This window comes from Schistocerca serialis, chromosome 5 (assembly GCF_023864345.2).
Source record: "Schistocerca serialis cubense isolate TAMUIC-IGC-003099 chromosome 5, iqSchSeri2.2, whole genome shotgun sequence".
NCBI lineage: Eukaryota > Metazoa > Arthropoda > Insecta > Orthoptera > Acrididae > Schistocerca > Schistocerca serialis.
In genome coordinates this window covers 118,621,995-118,643,216 of record NC_064642.1, presented here as the reverse complement: position 1 = coordinate 118,643,216, position 21,222 = coordinate 118,621,995, and the positions used below count along the sequence as shown (strand labels likewise).

The window sequence follows — 21,222 nt, the reverse complement described above, 5'->3', positions numbered from 1 at the left end:
TATATTTGTTTATATGTTAACAATAGAATTTACATTCCAAAACAATTACTGATTTCACCCTGTAACAAAAGATAGTAACTAGGCATAATTGAAGTAAATTAGAAAACCAATTACATATATAAAACTAAGCACAAAATTAGATCTGGAGTTATATTCTTTAAAAATGAGGCCCAACCTTTCTCTTTTATGTAAACGCAGATTATATCCACGTATGTTAGTGGTAATTGGTGAAAAGTGAAAAAAATGAATTTAAGGAGGCAGATGGCAAAACAAGAGGGGGAGTAAAATTATCCTGGCTTGCTTCATCGCATCACTCCCTCATTGGATTGACCAGATAGATATTGCAAATAACTAACTGGGCAATTAGTGATCACAAGTGACCCCAGAAATTGGGTTTAAAATCCACACACACAAAAATTACGTAAGTAATCTTATAAAAACTACACAGTATGTATGTTTTTTTTTTCAAATTTATACTCATGTGAAGTGGCCATACAAAAATCCCCATACAAAATATTTACATACAATGTATTGGAGAATGTCACAAAAAATCCACATGTTATACTTTTAACAGATAATTAGACATCTTAATCATAAGTGCTGTCCTTTTTGGGTAAGCGAAGATTACATTTAAAGATACATATCATTTGATACAAGTCCTGTCTTGCTTCAAATAATAAGTCCTCGTGGATTGCAATAGACAGAAATTTCACTTGCTCAACGTTTAGTATTTTTCACAAGCACATTCAATTTTTCAACGAGCTTTTACACATTTTCTCACCAAGTTGTCCACACCTTCAACAGGTCCAAGTGGTAGTCAGTAAGGACATGCACCACTATTAGTTCCCTTGGAGGTGGCTGTCCTCCTCCACAGTACATGAAAAAATCTGACAAAATACCCTACTTTAGTACACTTGCTTTTACTTGTAACTTAAATATAAGAAAAAAATGTTTAACGCTAATGGCAAATGATATACATTACATCATAAGTAAGTAATTACATAGTTCTCATAACATTACAATAATTAGCACTAAAATTGACTTTAGTACAAAAGGTGTCGACTAGTAAAATTTTAAAATTAAGTTCACATTACACTACTAAACATTAAACTAAGCCATAACTCTGCCGAAGCTGGTTAAACTTGAAAGATTTTTGTTTCCTTCTCATTTGCTGAAGCAAAAACTTAAGATGGATAAATTTACTAATCATTATGTTATGAAAAAAGAGTAGTCACCATTATCTAGCTTAATTACTATTCAACTCAAAATTAAAGGGATGGATGTTGTACCAAATCATTGCCCTATTCCTCCACTCTGAGTACTACTCTCATTGAACCAGAAAATTAAATCCTCACAAAATGTTACCAAATAGTTTACCTGTCAGAATATTCACATCAGTGTAGCACCACAGTTATCAGTTAATCAGCAAAATTACCCTTCCTTGCTCCAGTATTATCACCTCAAGCTCATAATTCCTCAGAATACAAACAGAATTTTTCAGGTAACCTATAGCTCCAATGGTCCAGCATTATATTACTTGTACTTCACTAAAATATTGCTCTTTCTGTTAAGCTCTCATTCCCAGCTGCAGTGTCATGAATTGCACAATATACACAGTACCCAAGATCATCTAGTTTAAAATTTAGATCATCAGTACAGTTACACCACATTTGTTTGTATGCAGTTATCTTTTTCATTACTCAGTCTTGACTGTCAGCTCCATTATTTTACTTTCATTTCTTACCTTGTTAGCTAGGGGAGTGCATACTCGAAAAGTATTCCTACTGGAGAGGCAGGCTCCCTAACCATTAAGACCCTAACATTATTCATTACTTTATTATTTCATTATTGTTTCATTATCTAATAATCCCCCCCCCCCCCCCCCCCCCCCCCCCCCCCATGGACCATGGATCTTGCCGTTGGTGGGGAGGCTTGCGTGCCTCAGCGATACAGATGGCCGTACCGTAGGTGCAACCACAACGGAAGGGTATCTGTTGAGAGGCCAGACAAACATGTGTTTCCTGAAGAGGGGCAGCAGCCTTTTCAGTAGTTGCAGGGGCAATAGTGTGGATGATTGACTGATCTGGCCTTGTAACATTAACCAAAACGGCCTTGCTGTGCTGGTACTGCGAACGGCTGAAAGCATGGGGAAACTACAGCAGTAATTTTTCCCGAGGACATGCAGCTTTACTGTATGATTAAATGATGATGGCGTCCTCTTGGGTAAAATATTCCGGAGGTAAAATAGTCCCCCATTCGGATCTCCGGGCGGGGACTACTCAAGAGGACGTCGTTATCAGGAGAAAGAAAACTGGCGTTCTACGGATCAGAGCGTGGAATGTCAGATCCCTTAATCGGGCAGGTAGGTTAGAAAATTTAAAAAGGGAAATGGATAGGTTAAAGTTAGATATAGTGGGAATTAGTGAAGTTCGGTGGCAGGAGGAACAAGACTTTTGGTCAGGTGATTACAGGGTTATAAATACAAAATTAATTGGGGTAATGCAGGAGTAGGTTTAATAATGAATAAAAAAATAGGAGTGTGGGTTAGCTACTACAAACAGCATAGTGAACGCATTATTGTGGCCAAGATAGACACAAAGCCCATGCCTACTACAGTAGTACAAGTTTATATGCCAACTAGCTCTGCAGATGATGAAGAAATAGATGAAATGTATGATGAGATAAAAGAAATTATTCAGGTAGTGAAGGGAGACGAAAGTTTAATAGTCATGGGTGACTGGAATTCGTCAGTAGGAAAAGGGAGAGAAGGAAACATAGTAGGTGAATATGGATTGGGGGGAAGAAATGAAAGAGGAAGCCGCCTTGTAGAATTTTGCACAGAGCATAACTTAATCATAGATAACACTTGGTTCAAGAATCATAAAAGAAGGTTGTATACCTGGAAGAATCCTGGAGATACTAAAAGGTATCAGATAGATTATATAATGGTAAGACAGAGATTTAGGAACCAGGTTTTAAATTGTAAGATATTTCCAGGGCAGATGTGGATTCTGACCACAATCTATTGGTTATGAACTGCAGATTGAAACTGAAGAAACTGCAAAAAGGTGGGAATCTAAGGAGATGGGACCTGGATAAACTGAAAGAACCAGAGGTTGTACAGAGTTTCAGGGAGAGCATAAGGGAACAATTGACAGGAATGGGGGAAAGAAATACAGTAGAAGAAGATTGGGTAGCTCTGAGAGATGAAGCAGTGAAGCCAGCAGACGATCAAGTAGGTAAAAAGGCGAGGGCTAATAGAAATCCTTGGGTAACAGAAGAAATATTGAATTTAATTGATGAAAGGAGAAAATATAAAAATGCAGTAAATGAAGCAGGCAAAAAGGAATACAAACGTCTCAAAAATGAGATTGACAGGAAGTGCAAAATGGCTAAGCAGGGATGGCTAGAGGACAAATGTAAGGATGTAGAGGCTTATCTCACTAGGGGTAAGATAGACACTGCCTACAGGAAATTTAAAGAGACCTTTGGAGAGAAGAGAACCACTTGTATGAATATCAAGAGCTCAGATGGCAACCCAGTTCTAAGCAAAGAAGGGAAGGCAGAAAGGTGGAAGGAGTATATAGAGGGTTTATACAAGGGCGATGTACTTGAGGACAATATTATGGAAATGGAAGAGGATGTAGATGAAAACAATATGGGAGATAAGATACTGCGTGAAGAGTTTGACAGAGCACTGAAAGACCTGAGTCAAAACAAGGCCCCGGGAGTTGACAACATTCCGTTATAACTACTGATGGTCTTGGGAGAGCCAGTCATGACAAAACTCTACCATCTGGTGAGCAAGGTGTATGAGACAGGCGAAATACCCTCAGACTTCAAGAAGAATATAATAATTCCAATCCCAAAGAAAGCAGGTGTTGACAGATGTGAAAATTACCAAACTATCAGTTTAATAAGTCACAGCTGCAAAATACTAACGCAAATTCTTTACAGACGAATGGAAAAACTGGTAGAAGCGGACCTCGGGGAAGATCAGTTTGGATTCCGTAGAAATGTTGGAACACGTGAGGCAATACTAACCTTACGACTTATCTTAGAAGAAAGATTAAGAAAAGGCAAACCTACGTTTCTAGCATTTGTAGACTTAGAGAAAGCTTTTGACAATGTTGACTGGAATACTCTATTTCAAATTCTGAAGGTGGCAGGGGTAAAATGTAAGGAGCGAAAGGCTATTTACAATTTGTATAGAAACCAAATGGCAGTTATAAGAGTTGAGGGGCACAAAAGGGAAGCAGTGGTTGGGAAGGGAGTGAGACAGGGTTGTAGCCTCTCCCCGATGTTATTCAATCTGTATATTGAGCAGGCAGTGAAGGAAACAAAAGAAAAATTCGGAGTAGGTATTAAAATCCACAGAGAAGAAATAAAAACTTTGAGGTTCACCGATGACATTGTAATTCTGTCAGAGACAGCAAAGGACTTGGAAGAGCAGTTGAACGGAATGGACAGTGTCTTGAAAGGAGGATATAAGATGAACATCAACAAAAGGAAAACGAGGATAATGGAATGTAGTCAAATTAAATCGGGTGATGCTGAGGGAATTAGATTAGGAAATGAGACACTTAAAGTAGTAAAGGAGTTTTGCTATTTAGGGAGTAAAATAACTGATGATGGTCGAAGTAGAGAGGATATAAAATGTAGACTGGCAATGGCAAGGAAAGCGTTTCAGAAGAAGAGAAATTTGTTAACATCGAGTATAGATTTAAGTGTCAGGAAGTCGTTTCTGAAAGTATTTGTATGGAGTGTAGCCATGTGTGGAAGTGAAACATGGACGATAACTAGTTTGGACAAGAAGAGAATAGAAGCTTTCGAAATGTGGTGCTACAGAAGAATGCTGAAGATAAGGTGGGTAGACCACGTAACTAATGAGGAGGTATTGAATAGAATTGGGGAGAAGAGAAGTTTGTGGCACAACTTGACTAGAAGAAGGGATTGGTTGGGAGGACATGTTTTGAGGCATCAAGGGATCACAAATTTAGCATTGGAGTCAGCATGGAGGGTAAAAATCGTAGAGGGAGACCAAGAGATGAATACACTAAGCAGATTCAGAAGGATGTAGGTTGCAGTAGGTACTGGGAGATGAAGAAGCTTGCACAGGATAGAGTAGCATGGAGAGCTGCATCAAACCAGTCTCAGGACTGAAGACCACAACAACAACAATCTAATAAATAAACACCTGCACTGCTTATCCAATGCAAAATTACTCTACTGAAAAACACTCCATGGTAACAGATCCTTATGCTGATGCAAACTTAACTCTCATTACTGACCAGACAAAATTATCACTGTATCCCATCAAATTGCTTAATATTCCAGCCTGAAGGGCGCTATACATCCAGATCTTGCTTATTATTTCCACACATTACTCCAAGCAACTATGTTTAAAGTTGTAATTCCTTAATGTTAGAAAAGACTGTATGATGACACAGATAGATAGTTATCTCCATATACTGACTGCACTGAACACAAAAACTTCTTATACGAAGTCTTCACGGGTTGTCAGCCGAGTAGCATCGTCGTCTCGTAGCAACGTTTCGATGGAATGCGTCTCCATCATCTTCAGGCAAAGTGTCGGGATATCGTCGGTCACAGGCTTATATCTCTGCTGGACTGCTCTTCACTTCCCGCGGCCAGCCAATCACACACCCGCGGAATCGCCCGATGCACCTGGATCGGGCGGTGGTGGGGGGGATGCGTGCGTGGGGTTCGAGTCCCGGCGTCCGTCTCTGTCTGCTCCGTCCGCGGCCCTTGGTGGAACGGAACATTCTTTTCTGATTTTCCTGATTGCAGGCTCCCAGGCTGTGCTGAGATGGTAGCCACTGTCGTGGTTGATTAGGTTGTCGTGTAACTGTATTTCTATGGACTCTTTGATTACTGAGTCCCAAAATCTGTTTGTACTGCATATTTTCTTTGTGTCCTCGAAATCGAAGGTGTGCTTCTCGTCAATACTGTGTTCTGCCACAGCAGATTTGTTGTTCTGACCCAAGCATACATGCCTAATGTGTTCACTGCGGTGCTGTGAGATGCAACGCTGCGTCTGTCCTATATATTGCATCCCACATTCGCATCCGATCTTGTACACACCTGGTGCCGTCAGACCTACTGGATCCTTGGTTGAACTGAGAAGGTCTTTGATTTTTCCTGCTGCACAGAAAACAGTCTTCACTTTATTTTCTTGAGAATTCTCGCGATCTTGGACGTCGGAGGACCCGCGTATGGCAAGAACCGACAGCCCATTGCTTCATCTTAATCCGGTCTCTCTTCTCTCTTCTTGTGGTCAGCCTTCAGAGCTCTCCTTATTTGTGTCTCACTGTATACATTTTTCTTGAAGATGTCCTTTAGGTGTTGCAATTCTCCTGGCAAACTTTCCTTATCGCAGATGGACCTGGCCCTGTACACTAAGGTGTTGAGTACAGCATTGCATTGCGCAGGGTGGTGGCAGCTATTGGCGTTTAGATAGAGGTCTGTGTGTGTTTTCTTTCTATACACTGTGTGTCCTAGCGTGCCGTCAATGTTTCTTGTGAGCAGGATATCCAGAAAGGATAAGCTTCTGTTCTCTTCTATCTCCATGGTAAATTTGATATTTCCATGTATGCTGTTGAGGTGTTGATGGAACTCTATCAGTTTGTCCCTGCCATGTGGCCAAACTACAAAGGTATCGTCAACATACCTGTAGAAGGCTTTTGGCTTGTGTTTAGCAGTGTCCAGTGCTAGCTTTTCGAAGTACTCCATGTATAGGTTGGTTATGCCTGGTGCTGTGGGGGAGCCCATAGCTACAGCATCTATCTGTTTGTAGAACTTCCCACCGCACTTGAAATAGGTGGTGGTTAGAACATGGTGAAAGAGCTTGATGATATCCTTCTCAAAGTGTTCTTCGAATAAAGCCAGGGAGTCTTCTGTCGGTACTCGTGTGAATAAGGATGTCACATCAAAGCTGACTAGTAGGTCTTCATTTTCCAGCCACATTCCCTGTAGTACTTTCACAAACTCAGCCTGAACTCGCATATAACAAAAACTTCTACCCTAATTAATATTAAGATCTCATATTTAAGATTGTTTTATACTGAATATTGCCTCTGCTGCTGCACCAATGAGCTGATTACTTCAGATGGTAACATTTTCAGTTAAGCTGCACCTTCTCCTCCACATATGCTGACCCTTTGTATTTTCTGTTTACCTTACCTCTCTTGATGGAAATTCTTTAACCATTGTACCAATTTACTTTCTTCCATCCTCTTATGATTCCATTACTTACAACTAACACAACATAATATAGATAAACACACAGATAGCACTAGTGAAACTTTTTCTAACATATTTCTATACTTAAGTATCCTACTGCACAAAACCACAGGAAAGTAGAAGATAGAATGGTTCTGATTTACTTATGAACTATAGATAGGATAGGAGAAGAGTTTGACTGCCTCAGGAAACATGAAAAATGAGACAGACAGCTGGGGTAAGCATTATCGCCACATAATGAATCCAGCACAGAATGTTGAACCCCCTACTTGCTAATTGCACAAGAAGTACGTCCCAAATATTACATCACTGCTGAGATTTTGAATTACCTAGAAATTGCAGTCCAACAGCTGTCCTGACAATTCCACAGTTAATACTACCTCTTGTGTCACACTCAGTGATAGCTTACTAGTAGCACAAATAATTTTTATTCCAGACACATGCATCACTCTGTGTTCTTAATAGATTCAAAACATGCCTGTGAAATGCCATTCCAATCACTACCACTGTCCAATAATGTCTTCTTTCGTAGCCATATTATTTATAATTTGCCTTACCATTGCTTCCAATTTTCTGTAACGACTATTGTTCTGCGAATCAGTCCCTATTAAGTCTTTCTGTTTATTTAAAAACTTAACCTCTACAGCTTTGTCCTCAGTCCCTGTCATGTTCATTAAGATCACTCATTATGTACCTCTTAATACAAAACAGCTTTTGCTATGAAATTATCTTATTCTCGTTCACTCTTCTTCTTCTTCTTCTTCTGCTGCTGCTGTTATCTGGATCTGCAAGGCTGCAACAAGTTGTAATTCTCTCGGCAAAGCATCTTGTTTATCTCGATCAGCTGTGCCTCTTGGCTGCTCCTGTACTCAGTGACTGCCTTCCTTTTAAAACTGTAAACTGCTCAAGTTCACACTTCACTGTCAAATTTCGTGAGTTCTAGTTTATTGTGCCCACGTACAATAGTCCTCACCCGGGGCACCACATGTAGTGGTTTGTTTCTTCATTTGTTGTTCTCAGTGTCGATGTACTGGCTGAAAATAAATAAATAAATAAATAATAGGGGGTGGATGTGCAATACTGTCTACCATAAATGATGTAGCTGACAGATGCACAGCTGTGTTTCACAGTCTTTTACTTTCACTTTTCACAACCCCCCAATATTACAAAGCAAATATGGCCAGTGCCCTATTGTTCTAACTTTCCATAAGCCTCATAATAGTTAGCAGGCAAACATACACATACTGCTACAATAGTTTACTGTTGAACAGCTACAATCAGTAAAAGCTTAACCACAAAGTTCACAGTTCTTGAAGAATAGAAAGGCACATATGGAGCAGACACACTCACTGTTTTAACACACGACCTAATTATATAACACTTATTACACTGTTAAGTTGATGCATTGTTGTCATTCTAACCGACACACATTCCTTGTCTGAAACTCGGCTGTGGACTGACTGTCTTGTGACCAAAAATTGGGCCCTTATATATCATCACCATAATAGGTGGCGAAACTACTCATTAAATTAACTGAATACATCGAAAAAATGGTTCTTTTTGACAGTTTCTTCTACTACAAGAGTTCAGCTGAATTATTTGTTTAAATGATGAAATTAACATATATAGCTATGCAAACAATACTTTTGATGAAACTGATAATTAGTTTGCAATTAATTAAGGCCTGGCTTTGCTAACATGTTTTCGAATAGAGCCAAATACTTAAAGAATGCTATTGTTTCATCTCCCAGATGCTTATAATTATTACAGAATTTATATTTGATTATGTGTCAACAATAGAATTTATGTTATGAAACAGTTACTGGTTTCACCCTATAACAAGATAGTAACTAGGCATAACTGAAGTAAATAGAAAACCAATTACATACATAAATTAAGCACAAAGTTATATCTGGTGTTATATTCTTTAAAACTGAGGACCAGCCTTTCTCTTATGTAAACACAGACCATATCTACGTATGTTAGTGGTAATTGGTTGAAAGTGAAAAAACAAATTTAAGGAGGCAGATGGCAAAACAAGAGGGGAAGTAAAATTACCCCAGCTTGCTTCGTCACAACATGATGATAATAAAGAGAAGGTATAAAACAATTCTTGACTACCCCATACCTATCCTTGGTCCAGTAATAAAGAAATTATATCCCAAGACCATGATCCTAATCCAATGGTATTCAAAGACACAAGAAAGTCAAAATTGTACCTTGTAAGTATAAAAACTATAGAAACTAATTTGAAACCTATGTCATTGTTTTATGGCATTGTTATTGTACATGTAAACATTTGTTATTTTATGTGAGATATCCAACTACTGTCTGCTATCATCGACAAGACTGAGGTGTTTGCTTCCAGCAGACAGTGGGGGCATATGTGATGTACCCTAACATATGTGTAGAAAAATGAAATGATAATTTTTAATGACAAATGGTACAGGGATAGATGACAGAAACAAATTTTTATTGACAGTCTGTGGTTATATTGTATAAAGATGTACAGTAAAGTTTTGTTGTTGTTGTGGTCTTCAGTCCTGAGACTGGTCTGATGCAGCTCTCCATGCTACTCTATCCTGTGCAAGCTTCTTCATCTCCCAGTACCTACTGCAGCCTACATCCTTCTGAATCTGCTTAGTGTATTCATCTCTTGGTCTCCCTCTACGGTTTTTACCCTCCACGCTGCCCTCCAATACTAAATGGGTGATCCCTTGATGCCTCAGAACATGTCCTACCAACCGATCCCTTCTTCTAGTCAAGTTGTGCCACTAACTTCTCTTCTCCCCAATCCTATTCAGTACCTCCTCATTAGTTATGTGATCTACCCATCTAACCTTCAGCATTCTTCAGTAGCACCACATTCCGAAAGCTTCTATTCTCTTCTTGTCCAAACTATTTATTGTCCATGTTTAACATCCATACATGGCTACACTCCATACAAATACTTTCAGAAACGACTTCCTGACACTTAAATCTATACTCGATGTTAACAAATTTCTCTTCTTCAGAAACGCTTTCCTTGCCATTGCCAGTCCACATTTTATATCCTCTCTACTTTGACCATCGTCACTTATTTTGCTCCCCAAACAGCAAAACTCCTTTATTACTTTAAGTGTCTTATTTCCTAATCTAATTCCCTCAGCATCACCCAACTTAATTCCACTACATTCCATTATCCTCATTTTCCTTTTGTTGATGTTCATCTTATATCCTCCTTTCAAGACACTATCCATTCCGTTCAACTACTCTTCCAGGTCCTTTGCTGTCTCTGAGAGAATTACAATGTCATCGGCGAAGCTCAAAGTTTTTATTTCTTCTCCATGGATTTTAATACCTACCCAAAATTTTTCTTTTGTTTCCTTCACTGGTTGCTCAATATACAGATTGAATAGCATCCGGGAGAGGGTACAACCCCGTCTCACTCCCTTTCCAACCACTGCTTCCCTTTCATGTCCCTCGACTCTTATAACTGCCATCTGATTTCTGTACAAATTGTAAATAGCCTTTCGCTCCCTGTATTTTACCCCTGCCACCTTCAGAATTTGAAAGAGAGTATTCCAGTCAACATTGTCAAAAGCTTTCTCTAAGTCTACAAATGCTAGAAACGTAGGTTTGCCTTTCCTTAATCTAGCTTCTAAGGTAAGTCGTAGGGTCACTATTGCCTCACGTGTTCCAATATTTCTACGGAATCCAAACTGATCTTCCCCAAGGTCGGCTTCTACTAGTTTTTCCATTCGTCTGTAAAGAATTCACGTTAGTATTTTGCAGCTGTGACTTATTAAACTGATAGTTTGGTAATTTTCACATCTGTCAACACCTGCTTTCTTTGGGATTGGAATTATTATATTCTTCTTGAAGTCTGAGGGTATTTCACCTGTCTCATACATCTTGCTCACCAGATGGTAGAGTTTTGTCAGGACTGGCTCTCCCAAGGCTGTCAGTAGTTCTAATGGAATGTTGTCTACTCTCGGGACCTTGTTTCGACTCAGGTCTTTCAGTGCTTTGTCAAACTCTTCACGCAGTATCATATCTCCCATTTCATCTTCATCTACATCCTCTTCCATTTCCATAATATTGTCCTCAAGTACATCGCCCTTGTATAGACCCTCTATATACTCCTTCCACCTTTCTGCTTTCCCTTCTTTGCTTAAAACTGGGTTTCCTTCTGAGCTCTTGATATTCATACAAGTGGTTCTCTTTTCTCCAAAGGTCTCTTTAATTTTCCTGTAGGCTGTATCTATCTTACCCCTAGTGAGATAAGCCTCTACATCCTTACATTTGTCCTCTAGCCATCCCTGCTTAGCCATTTTGCACTTCCTGTCAATCTCAGTTTTGAGACGTTTGTATTCCTTTTTGCCTGCTTCATTTACTGCATTTTTATATTTTCTCCTTTCATCAATTAAATTCAATATTTCTTCTGTTACCCAAGGATTTCTACTAGCCCTCGTCTTTTTACCTACTTGATCCTCTGCTGCCTTCACTACTTCATCCCTCAAAGCTACCCATTCTTCTTCTACTGTATTTCTTTCCCCCATTCTTGTCAATTGTTCCCTTATGCTCTCCCTAAAACTCTGTACAACCTCTGGTTTAGTCAGTTTATCCAGGTCCCATCTCCTTAAATTCCTACCTTTTTGCAGTTTCTTCAGTTTTAGTCTACAGCTCATAACCAATAGATTGTGGTCAGAGTCCACATCTGCCCCTGGAAATGTCCTACAATTTAAAACCTGGTTCCTATATCTCTGTCTTATCATTATATAATCTATCTGAAACCTGTCAGTATCTCCAGGGTTCTTCCATGTATACAGCCTTCTCTTATGATTCTTGAACCAATTGTTAGCTATGATTAAGTTGTGCTCTGTGCAAAATTCTACCAGGCAGCTTCCTCTTTCATTTCTTAGTCCCAGTCCATATTCACCTACTATGTTTCCTTCTCTCCCTTTTCCTACTACCAAATTCCAGTCACCCATGACTATTAAAGTTTCATCTCCCTTCACTATCTGATATAAGATATAATATTGCTGAGGAGGTCAACAGAATCTTAATTAAAATCAACATTTTCACTCTACTTTATCTTCTATGATCTGTTCTGTGCACTTGCATGAGCTGCACATAAAGTAGTGCCTGTCAGAATAATTCATGACAGAATTTGTATATCTAACTGAAACATACTTAAGCAAAGTGTGAAATATTGTCTCTGTGAGTTATTTAAAACCAGCATGCAAATATTAATCAGGAACAGAAGAGAAGATAGCACTCCAAACAAGTATGATCATCTTCCAGTAGAACTTCATGCTGCAGAAAATCTTATTAGAAGAATGGCAAAATCTACCACCTCCATAGATAATAAAATCTTCGAAAAGGTAATCTTTATTGAAAACCAGTTATAATTTCAGCTGAATGACATTTGAAAATACAGCAAAGAGTGTTACATCCAACTTTAAAGACAACTCTAAAAAATTTATTTTCTTTGCTTCTAACATTAATCTTCCTTGTGAGGAAAGCCATTTTTTTTCACTCTAATATAATAATAATAATAAATATTTCAAGCCATTCACCCCAGGAGTTATTAGAAAATATGAAAATAAATAGAGAATTTGGAGTTTGTTATTTCAAAATATCAATAGTAAAATATCATTACTCCTTTAACCAATTGTGATAGTCATATTCAGAGTCAGAGATCACAGGTTGCAGCAAAACCATAAACAGATATCTGCAAATGAATGACGATATTAGATTGGTGATGAGATCAAATATGAAAGCCAAAATATACAGTATTATTTAAATGTAGAATAAAAATTGAATTTGTAGATCTAATTCAGTCAAGAAAAGTTATGTAAGAAGTAACAAGCAAAACAATGTGGTAGTGTGAAGTACATAGAAGAAAGACGATAGAATGGCTAAAGGAAAGACAAAAGCATTTAGGTAAAGATAACAATTTCAGATGTGAAACAGGAAGCAGAGAGCACACTGAAATGAAATATAGTTATATAATATTGTGATAATAAGAAATTTGGGCTGGAAATGATGTAAAGGGAGTGGAAGCACACTCTCACCTGCAGGTAAATGAGTGGCTCATAGACATACTTAACAGTCAGATAATTACACTAGCATTTGAATCGGTACTTCTTCTACCTTTAATTTGAAATGCGATACTGTGGGTGACCCCCCCCCCCCCCCCACACACACACACACACACACTTACCTCCAGTGCAATAATAGACATGGAGGTAAGCATCAGTAAGTCTCTCTCTCTCTCTCTCTCTCTCTCTCTCTCTCTCTCTCTCTCTGTTTGTGTGTGTGTTGGGGGGGGGGGGGGGGGGGGAGGGGGTTGGATGGGCATGCCCACATGTGAAATACATCAAAGAAAAATCCCAGCTACCAAGAAATGAAGCTGGGTCCTCTGCATGGCACTCAGTCATGCTGATCGCTCAGTTTTGAGGTAACAACATAGAGGCATATGGTCAACAATTTATCCCTTGGTCAGTACACAAGTGGAATAGGAGGGAAAAACTGATATTAGTACCATTTACCCTCTGCAATACATTGCACAGTAGCTTGTGGAGTATGTGTGTAGGTGGAGATGGAGATATAGATTGGCTGCTCTCCAAACTGAACTGTAGACACTATAATAATTCAGTGTCTTCAACACTTTATAGTTAAATGTGTTATGAGTCTCTCGATCATTGATTGATAGGTTATGGTAGTATTGATATGAGGTAACTGTTAGCACATAAACAGCACATGCACTTCATAGGGATATGAAATGTAATCATTACATCGGATCTGTGATAGGTAAAGCAGGTGGTAGACTTCAGTTTGTTGGTAGAACACTGTGAAAATGCAATCAGTCTACAAAGATGGCTTACAAATCACATATGTGACCCATTCTACAGTATTGCTCAAGTGTTTGGGACCCATACCAAACAGGACTAACAAGGGATATTGAACATCTACAGAGAAGGGCAGCACAAATGGGCACAGATGAGTTTGATCCATGGGAGACTTACAAAGTGCCAAGAACTGGCTCTAAGTGACTATAGGAATATATTGCAACCCACTATGTATCACACCTGTTGGGATCATGATGACAAGATTAAATCAATTATAGTGTGCATGAAGGCACTTAACATGTTGACTGCTGCTTGCACAGTGGTGGGTGTTTCATTGCCAGGCCAGGCCATGGCACCAGGTTCTGCTGTGGCCATTATCAGTTTATGACATCAGGTGTAAGTGTATGCTGTGGCCATTGGTGGCCTTGCAGCAGTCATCATGCTAAACAAGCATTCTTTCTGTACTCCTTATGTGAATGAAACTGGAAAAAGTCCTAATAAATGGTACAATGAGACAAACCCTCTGCCAAGCATTTCCTAGTGGTTTGCAGATGTAGATGTAGATGTGGTCATGTTAATCTCATGCTATGAGATCTGGGCTGTAGCTGCAGTGACCATGGCATCTGTGAGGATTACACTGTTCATGTGTCCCATGTGTGTCAAACTTCTGGTCTTTGTGCCGGTTAGAGTACCTTGGGTAAGGTTGTTGGTAACCCTACTGCGTGTGAGTTCCTAGAATGTTGGTATTCCAGCCCAGTTGAAAATATGTTGAAAGTAGTGGTTTGAGGTTCCTTAGGCATTTGCTTTTTGCCACAAGGCATGCCAAGTTACTTCAGTGGCTATATTTTTCTATGCAAAACATGGGTAAATAAACAATAACTTATATTACTAACTATTATGCTAACTTTTGTTTGAGGATAATAAACTGTACAACTTAAGCAACTGAAGATGCGTTAGTGGAGTAGGAAGAGCGATTAACAACATCAGTTAACATGTAGTTGGATGTCTGAAGTGTAGCAAGAAAACTAAAGACAAATAGAATCAAAACCAGAAAGTATGTTTTATTGTAGAGCTAAAGACAATGGTAGAAATTCAATTTGTAGACATGCTGTAAACAATGAAATTAAAAACAATGTTGCTGATAATATTAAAGAAATCTCAGACTGAATGAGAAGACTTGTTTCAAAATGAATACAAGACATTCCATAGAAATCAATGTACTATGTACACCAGTTTGGTCACGTTTCTATGAACTATTAGAAACCTTGTATGAAGAGTTACAGAAACTGATAAATGATAACAAATCCCACTACAAGGTGATATTTGGATATTTTAATGCAACAGTGGAATCAAAAGTAAGAAATGAAGCTTCAATAATACACTTTTAGTATGATACCGTAAATGACAGAGATCATATACTAGAAGAATTTGCAGAGAAGACTAACTTCTTAAGTCTTAATGAAACTATAATTGTAGGCGATGCTATATTGTTAGACTATAAGGAATAGTACATGATATGACCGTTCTAAATTGTGTTGACTTTAAAGCACCTTAATCATAGACTATGTAGACTACTGAGTGCAGAGGAAACAATGCAAAACAAGAAGGAAATAAACATGTAAGGCACAAAATCAGGAATATACAATAAGAGAATTAATATCATCATCAAGCATTGGACATCTCATGCAGAATAAGATCTTCTCTAGACTTTTTCAGGTATTATGTTCTTCAGTGATATTCATCCACAATGCTCCTTTATGTTTTCTAGTTTCATCTACCCACCTCCTAGATTATCATTTCAGTATTTTCGTATCTTCTACAACTTCCCAAGTACATTTGCCTGACAACATTTCCTCCAACCTCCACTTCATTTTCATGACATTTTCCATATATTTCTTTCTTGCCCTGATCCTCTTACTAATCTTACTAATTTCTGACATGGATCTCACCATTGTCATTGAACAGTCCTTAATTTTTCAAAGGTATTCTGTACTGTGTGCTAGTGGCCATCATTACAGTTTCAGTTTTGGCACTCAGGTATGCCAGTTTACATAAATCGGTGGACACAATCCTCATTTTCGTTTTTACCTGGACAGTCAGTGCCTTGTCAACCTATTGTGCAAATCCAGTTGTTGTATAGGTAGCTGTGGTGGATGGGAGAAAGAATTCATCTGACTACTGCAGGAGCTCACGATATGCAGGCTCTGCCACAGACAATTGACATTTCTCACAGTGTGCAGCCTGAGGAGTACCAGCAAGAGTCTGTCAACCCAAGACCCAGTTGCATGGCACATGACAGCACCCTTAAGAAAGTTATGTAGGTATTCTACCATACCATTAAGTGTGATATGGCATCATTCTTCTGAGGTGGATGCCAGACAGTAATAACATGGTGCAATCTACTTCAGCCCCCTTTTGGCAGTCTTTCCTGGCTGGCAACTTTTCTACACTGCCACTGTGTACTATTCACACCCTCCACTACCTGACCTTGTAGTGGCCCCATCATAAACCAATAAATCACTGTGAGACACTAACATATGTTGTGAGATGCAAGCAGCAAGTCAATGAAAACTACATGCAGGTGTGCAAATTGTACATCAGGACTAACCAAGTTTCCAAGTGGTTAGGGCCAGTGCCATATTTCAGCCAGCAGATTTCAGTGAGCTAATAATGGTGTAGAATGATGATGCAGAACTGAAGGATCTGCAGACCTCCAATTGTGGCACATGCGCACTGATATAGCAGTACACTACAACAAATCCACATGTCAGCTGCAGCAATATGAACTCACATCTCTACAACATCACATACTCAAGTCCTTGCATGCACTAACTTTCCAGGCATCCATGCTACAAGGGCACTATAGGCACAGTCCTTTGTATGATCTAGTGTGCAGAAAAGTTACTGCCGATGAACCCAGGAATGTGTCCCCTACAATAAGAGTAAAGTGACATGCCATGCATAACCATCACTTGGAAATTTGGTTTCTCATGATGCACAATTTTGAGACCTGCATGTAGGTGTCATTGACTTGCTGCTTGTCTTCCACAACTATGTCAAATTACTAAGTGTGTCTAAGGCTTCCATCGAATCACTTATTGACCAGACTGGTGTGGCAGTAGAAGACAGCAAAACGAAAGCTGAAGTTTTAAATTTCATATTCAAGAAATCACACAGGAGAATTGTACAAATATACCATCATTTGACCATCAAACAGACTCCTGTAAGGATGGCATAGTAATAAGCATCCCTGACAGTGATAAAGAATTGAAAGAGTTGAAAACAAATAAGTCACCAGGTGTGGATGGAATCCCAATTCGGTCTTTCAAAGAATACTCTATGGCAGTGGCCTCTTACTTAGTTTGCATTTATTGCAAATCTGTCACTCATTGTGAAGGCCCAAGTGACTGGGGGGAGGGAAAACACCACATACACACACACACACACACACACACACACACACACACACACACACACACGAGACTCCTATGTATAAGAGTGGACCCACAAAATTACATACCAATATCCGTAACATGGGTTTCCTGCAGAATTCTTGAACATATTCTCAATACTGAGAAGCTTATGCCCACAAATGAGCATAGTTTTAGAAAGCACTGTGTGTGCAAAACTCAGTTTACCGTTTTCTCACATGATATACTGCAATTCATAAATGAAGGGCAACTGGCAGATTGCCTATTTCTAGGTTTCCGCAAAGTGTTTGACTCGGTGCTCCATTGCAGAATGTTAAAGAAGAATGGAATAGATTCACTGATATGTGAATTGCTCAAAAACTTGCTAAGTTATAGAATCCAGCATGTTGCCCTCAACAGCGAATGTCCATCAGAGTCAAGGGTATCATCAGGAGTGCCCCAGGGAAGTGTGATAGGACTGCTATTATTATCTATATACGAAAAATGACTGGCGAACATGATGGGTAGCAGTGTAAGGTGTTGAAGTGATTGTAGGAGGATACAGGATGACAGAGAGAAAATTTCTAGTTGTTGTGATGAATGGCAGCTAGTTCTAAATATAGAAAAATGTAAGTCAATGCAAATGAACAGGAAGAACAAACCCATAATGTTCAGATACAGCATTACTACTGTCCTGCTTGACACAGTCATGTCATTTGAATATTTGAGTGTAATGCTGCAAAGCGACATGAAATGGCATGAGCATGTGAGGATTGTGGTAAGAAAGGCGAATGGTTAACTTTGGTTTATTGGGAGAGTTCTAGGAAAGTGTGGTTCATCTGTAAAGGAGACCACATATGAATACTGGTGTGATCTATTTCTGGGTAGTGCTCAAGTGTTTGCGATCCGTATCAGGTCAGATGAAAGGAAGACATTGAAGCAATTCAGTGGCAGATTGATAGATTTATTATTGGTAGGTTCAAGCATCACACAAGTGTTGCAGAGATGCTTCGGTAACTCAAATGGGAATCCATGAAGGGAAGGTGATGTTCTTTTTGAGGAACGCTATTGGGAAAACTTTAGAGAACAAGCATTTGAAGCTGACTGCAGAACGATTCTATTCACACCAACATACATGGTGACAATTATTGAACTATATGAAATAAAACATCATAACTTATGAATGGTTTGCATTAGGACATTCAAATTGCATGGTTGGCCATGGGGCATGATGGGAATCAGTATGTGAATATGGTTTGGTTTAGTGACAAGGCCCACTTGCATTTGGATGGGTTCATCAATAAGCAAAACTGGCATGTTTGAAGGACTGAGAATCTGCATTTCACAATCAAGAAGTCTCTTCACCTTCAACGGGTGACTGTTGGTGTGCAATATCTAGCCATGGAATAATCGGTGTGCTATTCCTTGATGGCACGGTGACTACTGTACAGTACATGAAGGTTTTGGAAGATGATTTCGTCCCCATTATCCAAAGTGACCTGATTTCGACAAGATGTGGCTCATACAAGACGGAGCTCAATCCCATCGAAGCAGGTGAGTGATGTCTTGGAGGAGCACTGTGGGGACTGCAATCTGGCTCTGGGGTACCCAGAGGCCGCCAGTATGGGCCTCGATTGGTTCTTTTTTGGGGGGCCTGCGTTAAAGATGAGGTGTACAGCAGTAATCCTAAAACCATTTCTGAGCTGAAAACAGCCATTCAGGAGGTCATCGGCAGCATCAATGTTCCAACACTTCAGCAGGTCATGCAAAATTTCACTATTCACATGCAACACATCATGGCCAATGATGACTGTCATAACCTAAATCTGAATATCTGTAGTGACACTTACATCTTGAACAAAGTGTGTGCATGCCATAATTTGTAACTAAAATATGTTTTTTATATAATTCAATAATTGTCACCTGATATATTGTATGTAAGGCCCACTAAGATAAGCTACGAGAAATTAGGGCTCGTACAGAGACATATAGACAGTCATTTTCCCCTTGTTCTATTTGGGAGTGGAACATAAAATGGAATGACTAGTAGTGGTATGGGGTACCCTCCAATATGTGTCATACAGTGGATTGCAGAGTATCATTGTAGATGTACAACCACAGTTTTGGTACCAGTATGTGCCAAATGTTGGTCATGAACTGGACAATGAAATTCAGATGATTTAATTCGACTGGCAGATAGTTATTCCAGGGCTGCAAAAATGCTCCTTTAATAATGAAAAGGCTGCTGTCCCTCTTCAGGAACCATCCTTTAGTCTGGTCTCTTCAAGGTCTCCTTTGATGTGGTAGTGCCTACAGCATAGATGCTGATGCTACTGCTAAAGCTGCAACCATCCTGCCCAGGCCTGGAGCAATTCTGCCCTCTCTGAAGATTTCTGTGCTGAGTAACATAGGAACACTATATTGCTCTGGCATGAAACATTGATTTTCACTCGGTGAGTTCTCTTTATCCATCTCAGTGTGAAGCAATATATTGGGCAATCATTGTCATCTGTTTAATTGCAACCCTCTACCACTTTATACTCACTGTGCACTATTTTATAACCTATTTTTAGTTTTTTAATTTCTTACATTTTAATGTGTGTTCATTGTCTAAGCTATCTGAGGTTTTAGCAGATGCAGCACAGGCTATATAATGTCTTATTCTTTATGCTCACCATAGCAACATAGCAAAGGAGATATAATTTTTGAGAATAGTCACTAGTTGTCTCAAAAAATTTAATCAGCCAACCTCTTGAAGGGGTAAGTAGTACTAACTGTTCTTTATGCCTGTCATTGTGTCTGTTATTCTTTGAGTAGCATTCCAGGTCCGGCGTCATTAGTCCTTATAGTTTTACCCACCGTTTAGGTTCATATGTGCTACCAAATTCAAGAACCATGGAATTCTTTATTTTTTAAGTTATGATTTGGATGCTTTATGATCTCAGCTGCTTTGTTCTCTAAAGAAAGACAGGAGGGAAAGAAAGGGGGGGGGGGTCCATAGTTCATAGGAGGAACTTTGTAATTGGGTATAGTTGGTCACATGAATGCAAGTGGAAGTGAGACTTTTATGTATTAGTTTGTAACCATCACTCATTTACATTTTTTTATGACAATAAGTAGTGGAGTAACATATTTCTTGGGACATTGCCTGCATTATGTCATAGAACCAACCACAAATTAACGCTAAGATGAAGCATGCATATTTTACTTTGCTACAACTTCTGTAAGGAGACTGTATCTATTGTTTCTTTCCCAGGTGTTCTCTGCTCGAACATCTGAAGTAATAGCCTCCCATCAAATAGAATCATCATACATATTTCCACAAGAAGGATGGGTGGAACAAGATCCGCTGAAAATATTAGATGCTGTTAAGATATGCATTGAAAAAGTGGCAGAAGAACTTCAAGAGCAAGAAATAGAACCAAGTGATATAGTTACCATTGGTATAACTAATCAGAGGGAGAGTACAGTAGCCTGGGATTCCATCACTGGGAAACCTCTTTATAATGCTATAAGTATGTTGTGTTTTTATGTGTTTTAATATTTTTGTATTAACAATTGAAAATTAAATAGGATAGGTAACTTACACACACACACACACACACACACACACACACACACACACACACACACAAACAAATAAATGTACAACTTCTTGGATGTCATAATACTGATCAGGCACCATGCATGAAGATGACTGTCAGCAAAGAGGA

At 39.0% G+C, this 21,222-nt stretch overlaps 1 protein-coding gene across 6 annotated transcripts in view; it reads left to right on the top strand.

Moving 5' to 3' along the window:
* Nucleotides 1-21,222, top strand: part of LOC126481645 (glycerol kinase-like) — a 177,250-nt gene that overhangs the window by 64,650 nt on the left and 91,378 nt on the right. For all 6 annotated transcript variants that reach the window (XM_050105554.1, XM_050105552.1, XM_050105553.1 and 3 more), the window contains exon 3: nucleotides 20,766-21,024. In XM_050105554.1, coding sequence (XP_049961511.1) covers nucleotides 20,766-21,024 — 259 coding nt within the window. The remainder of the gene's footprint in view (nucleotides 1-20,765; nucleotides 21,025-21,222) is intronic.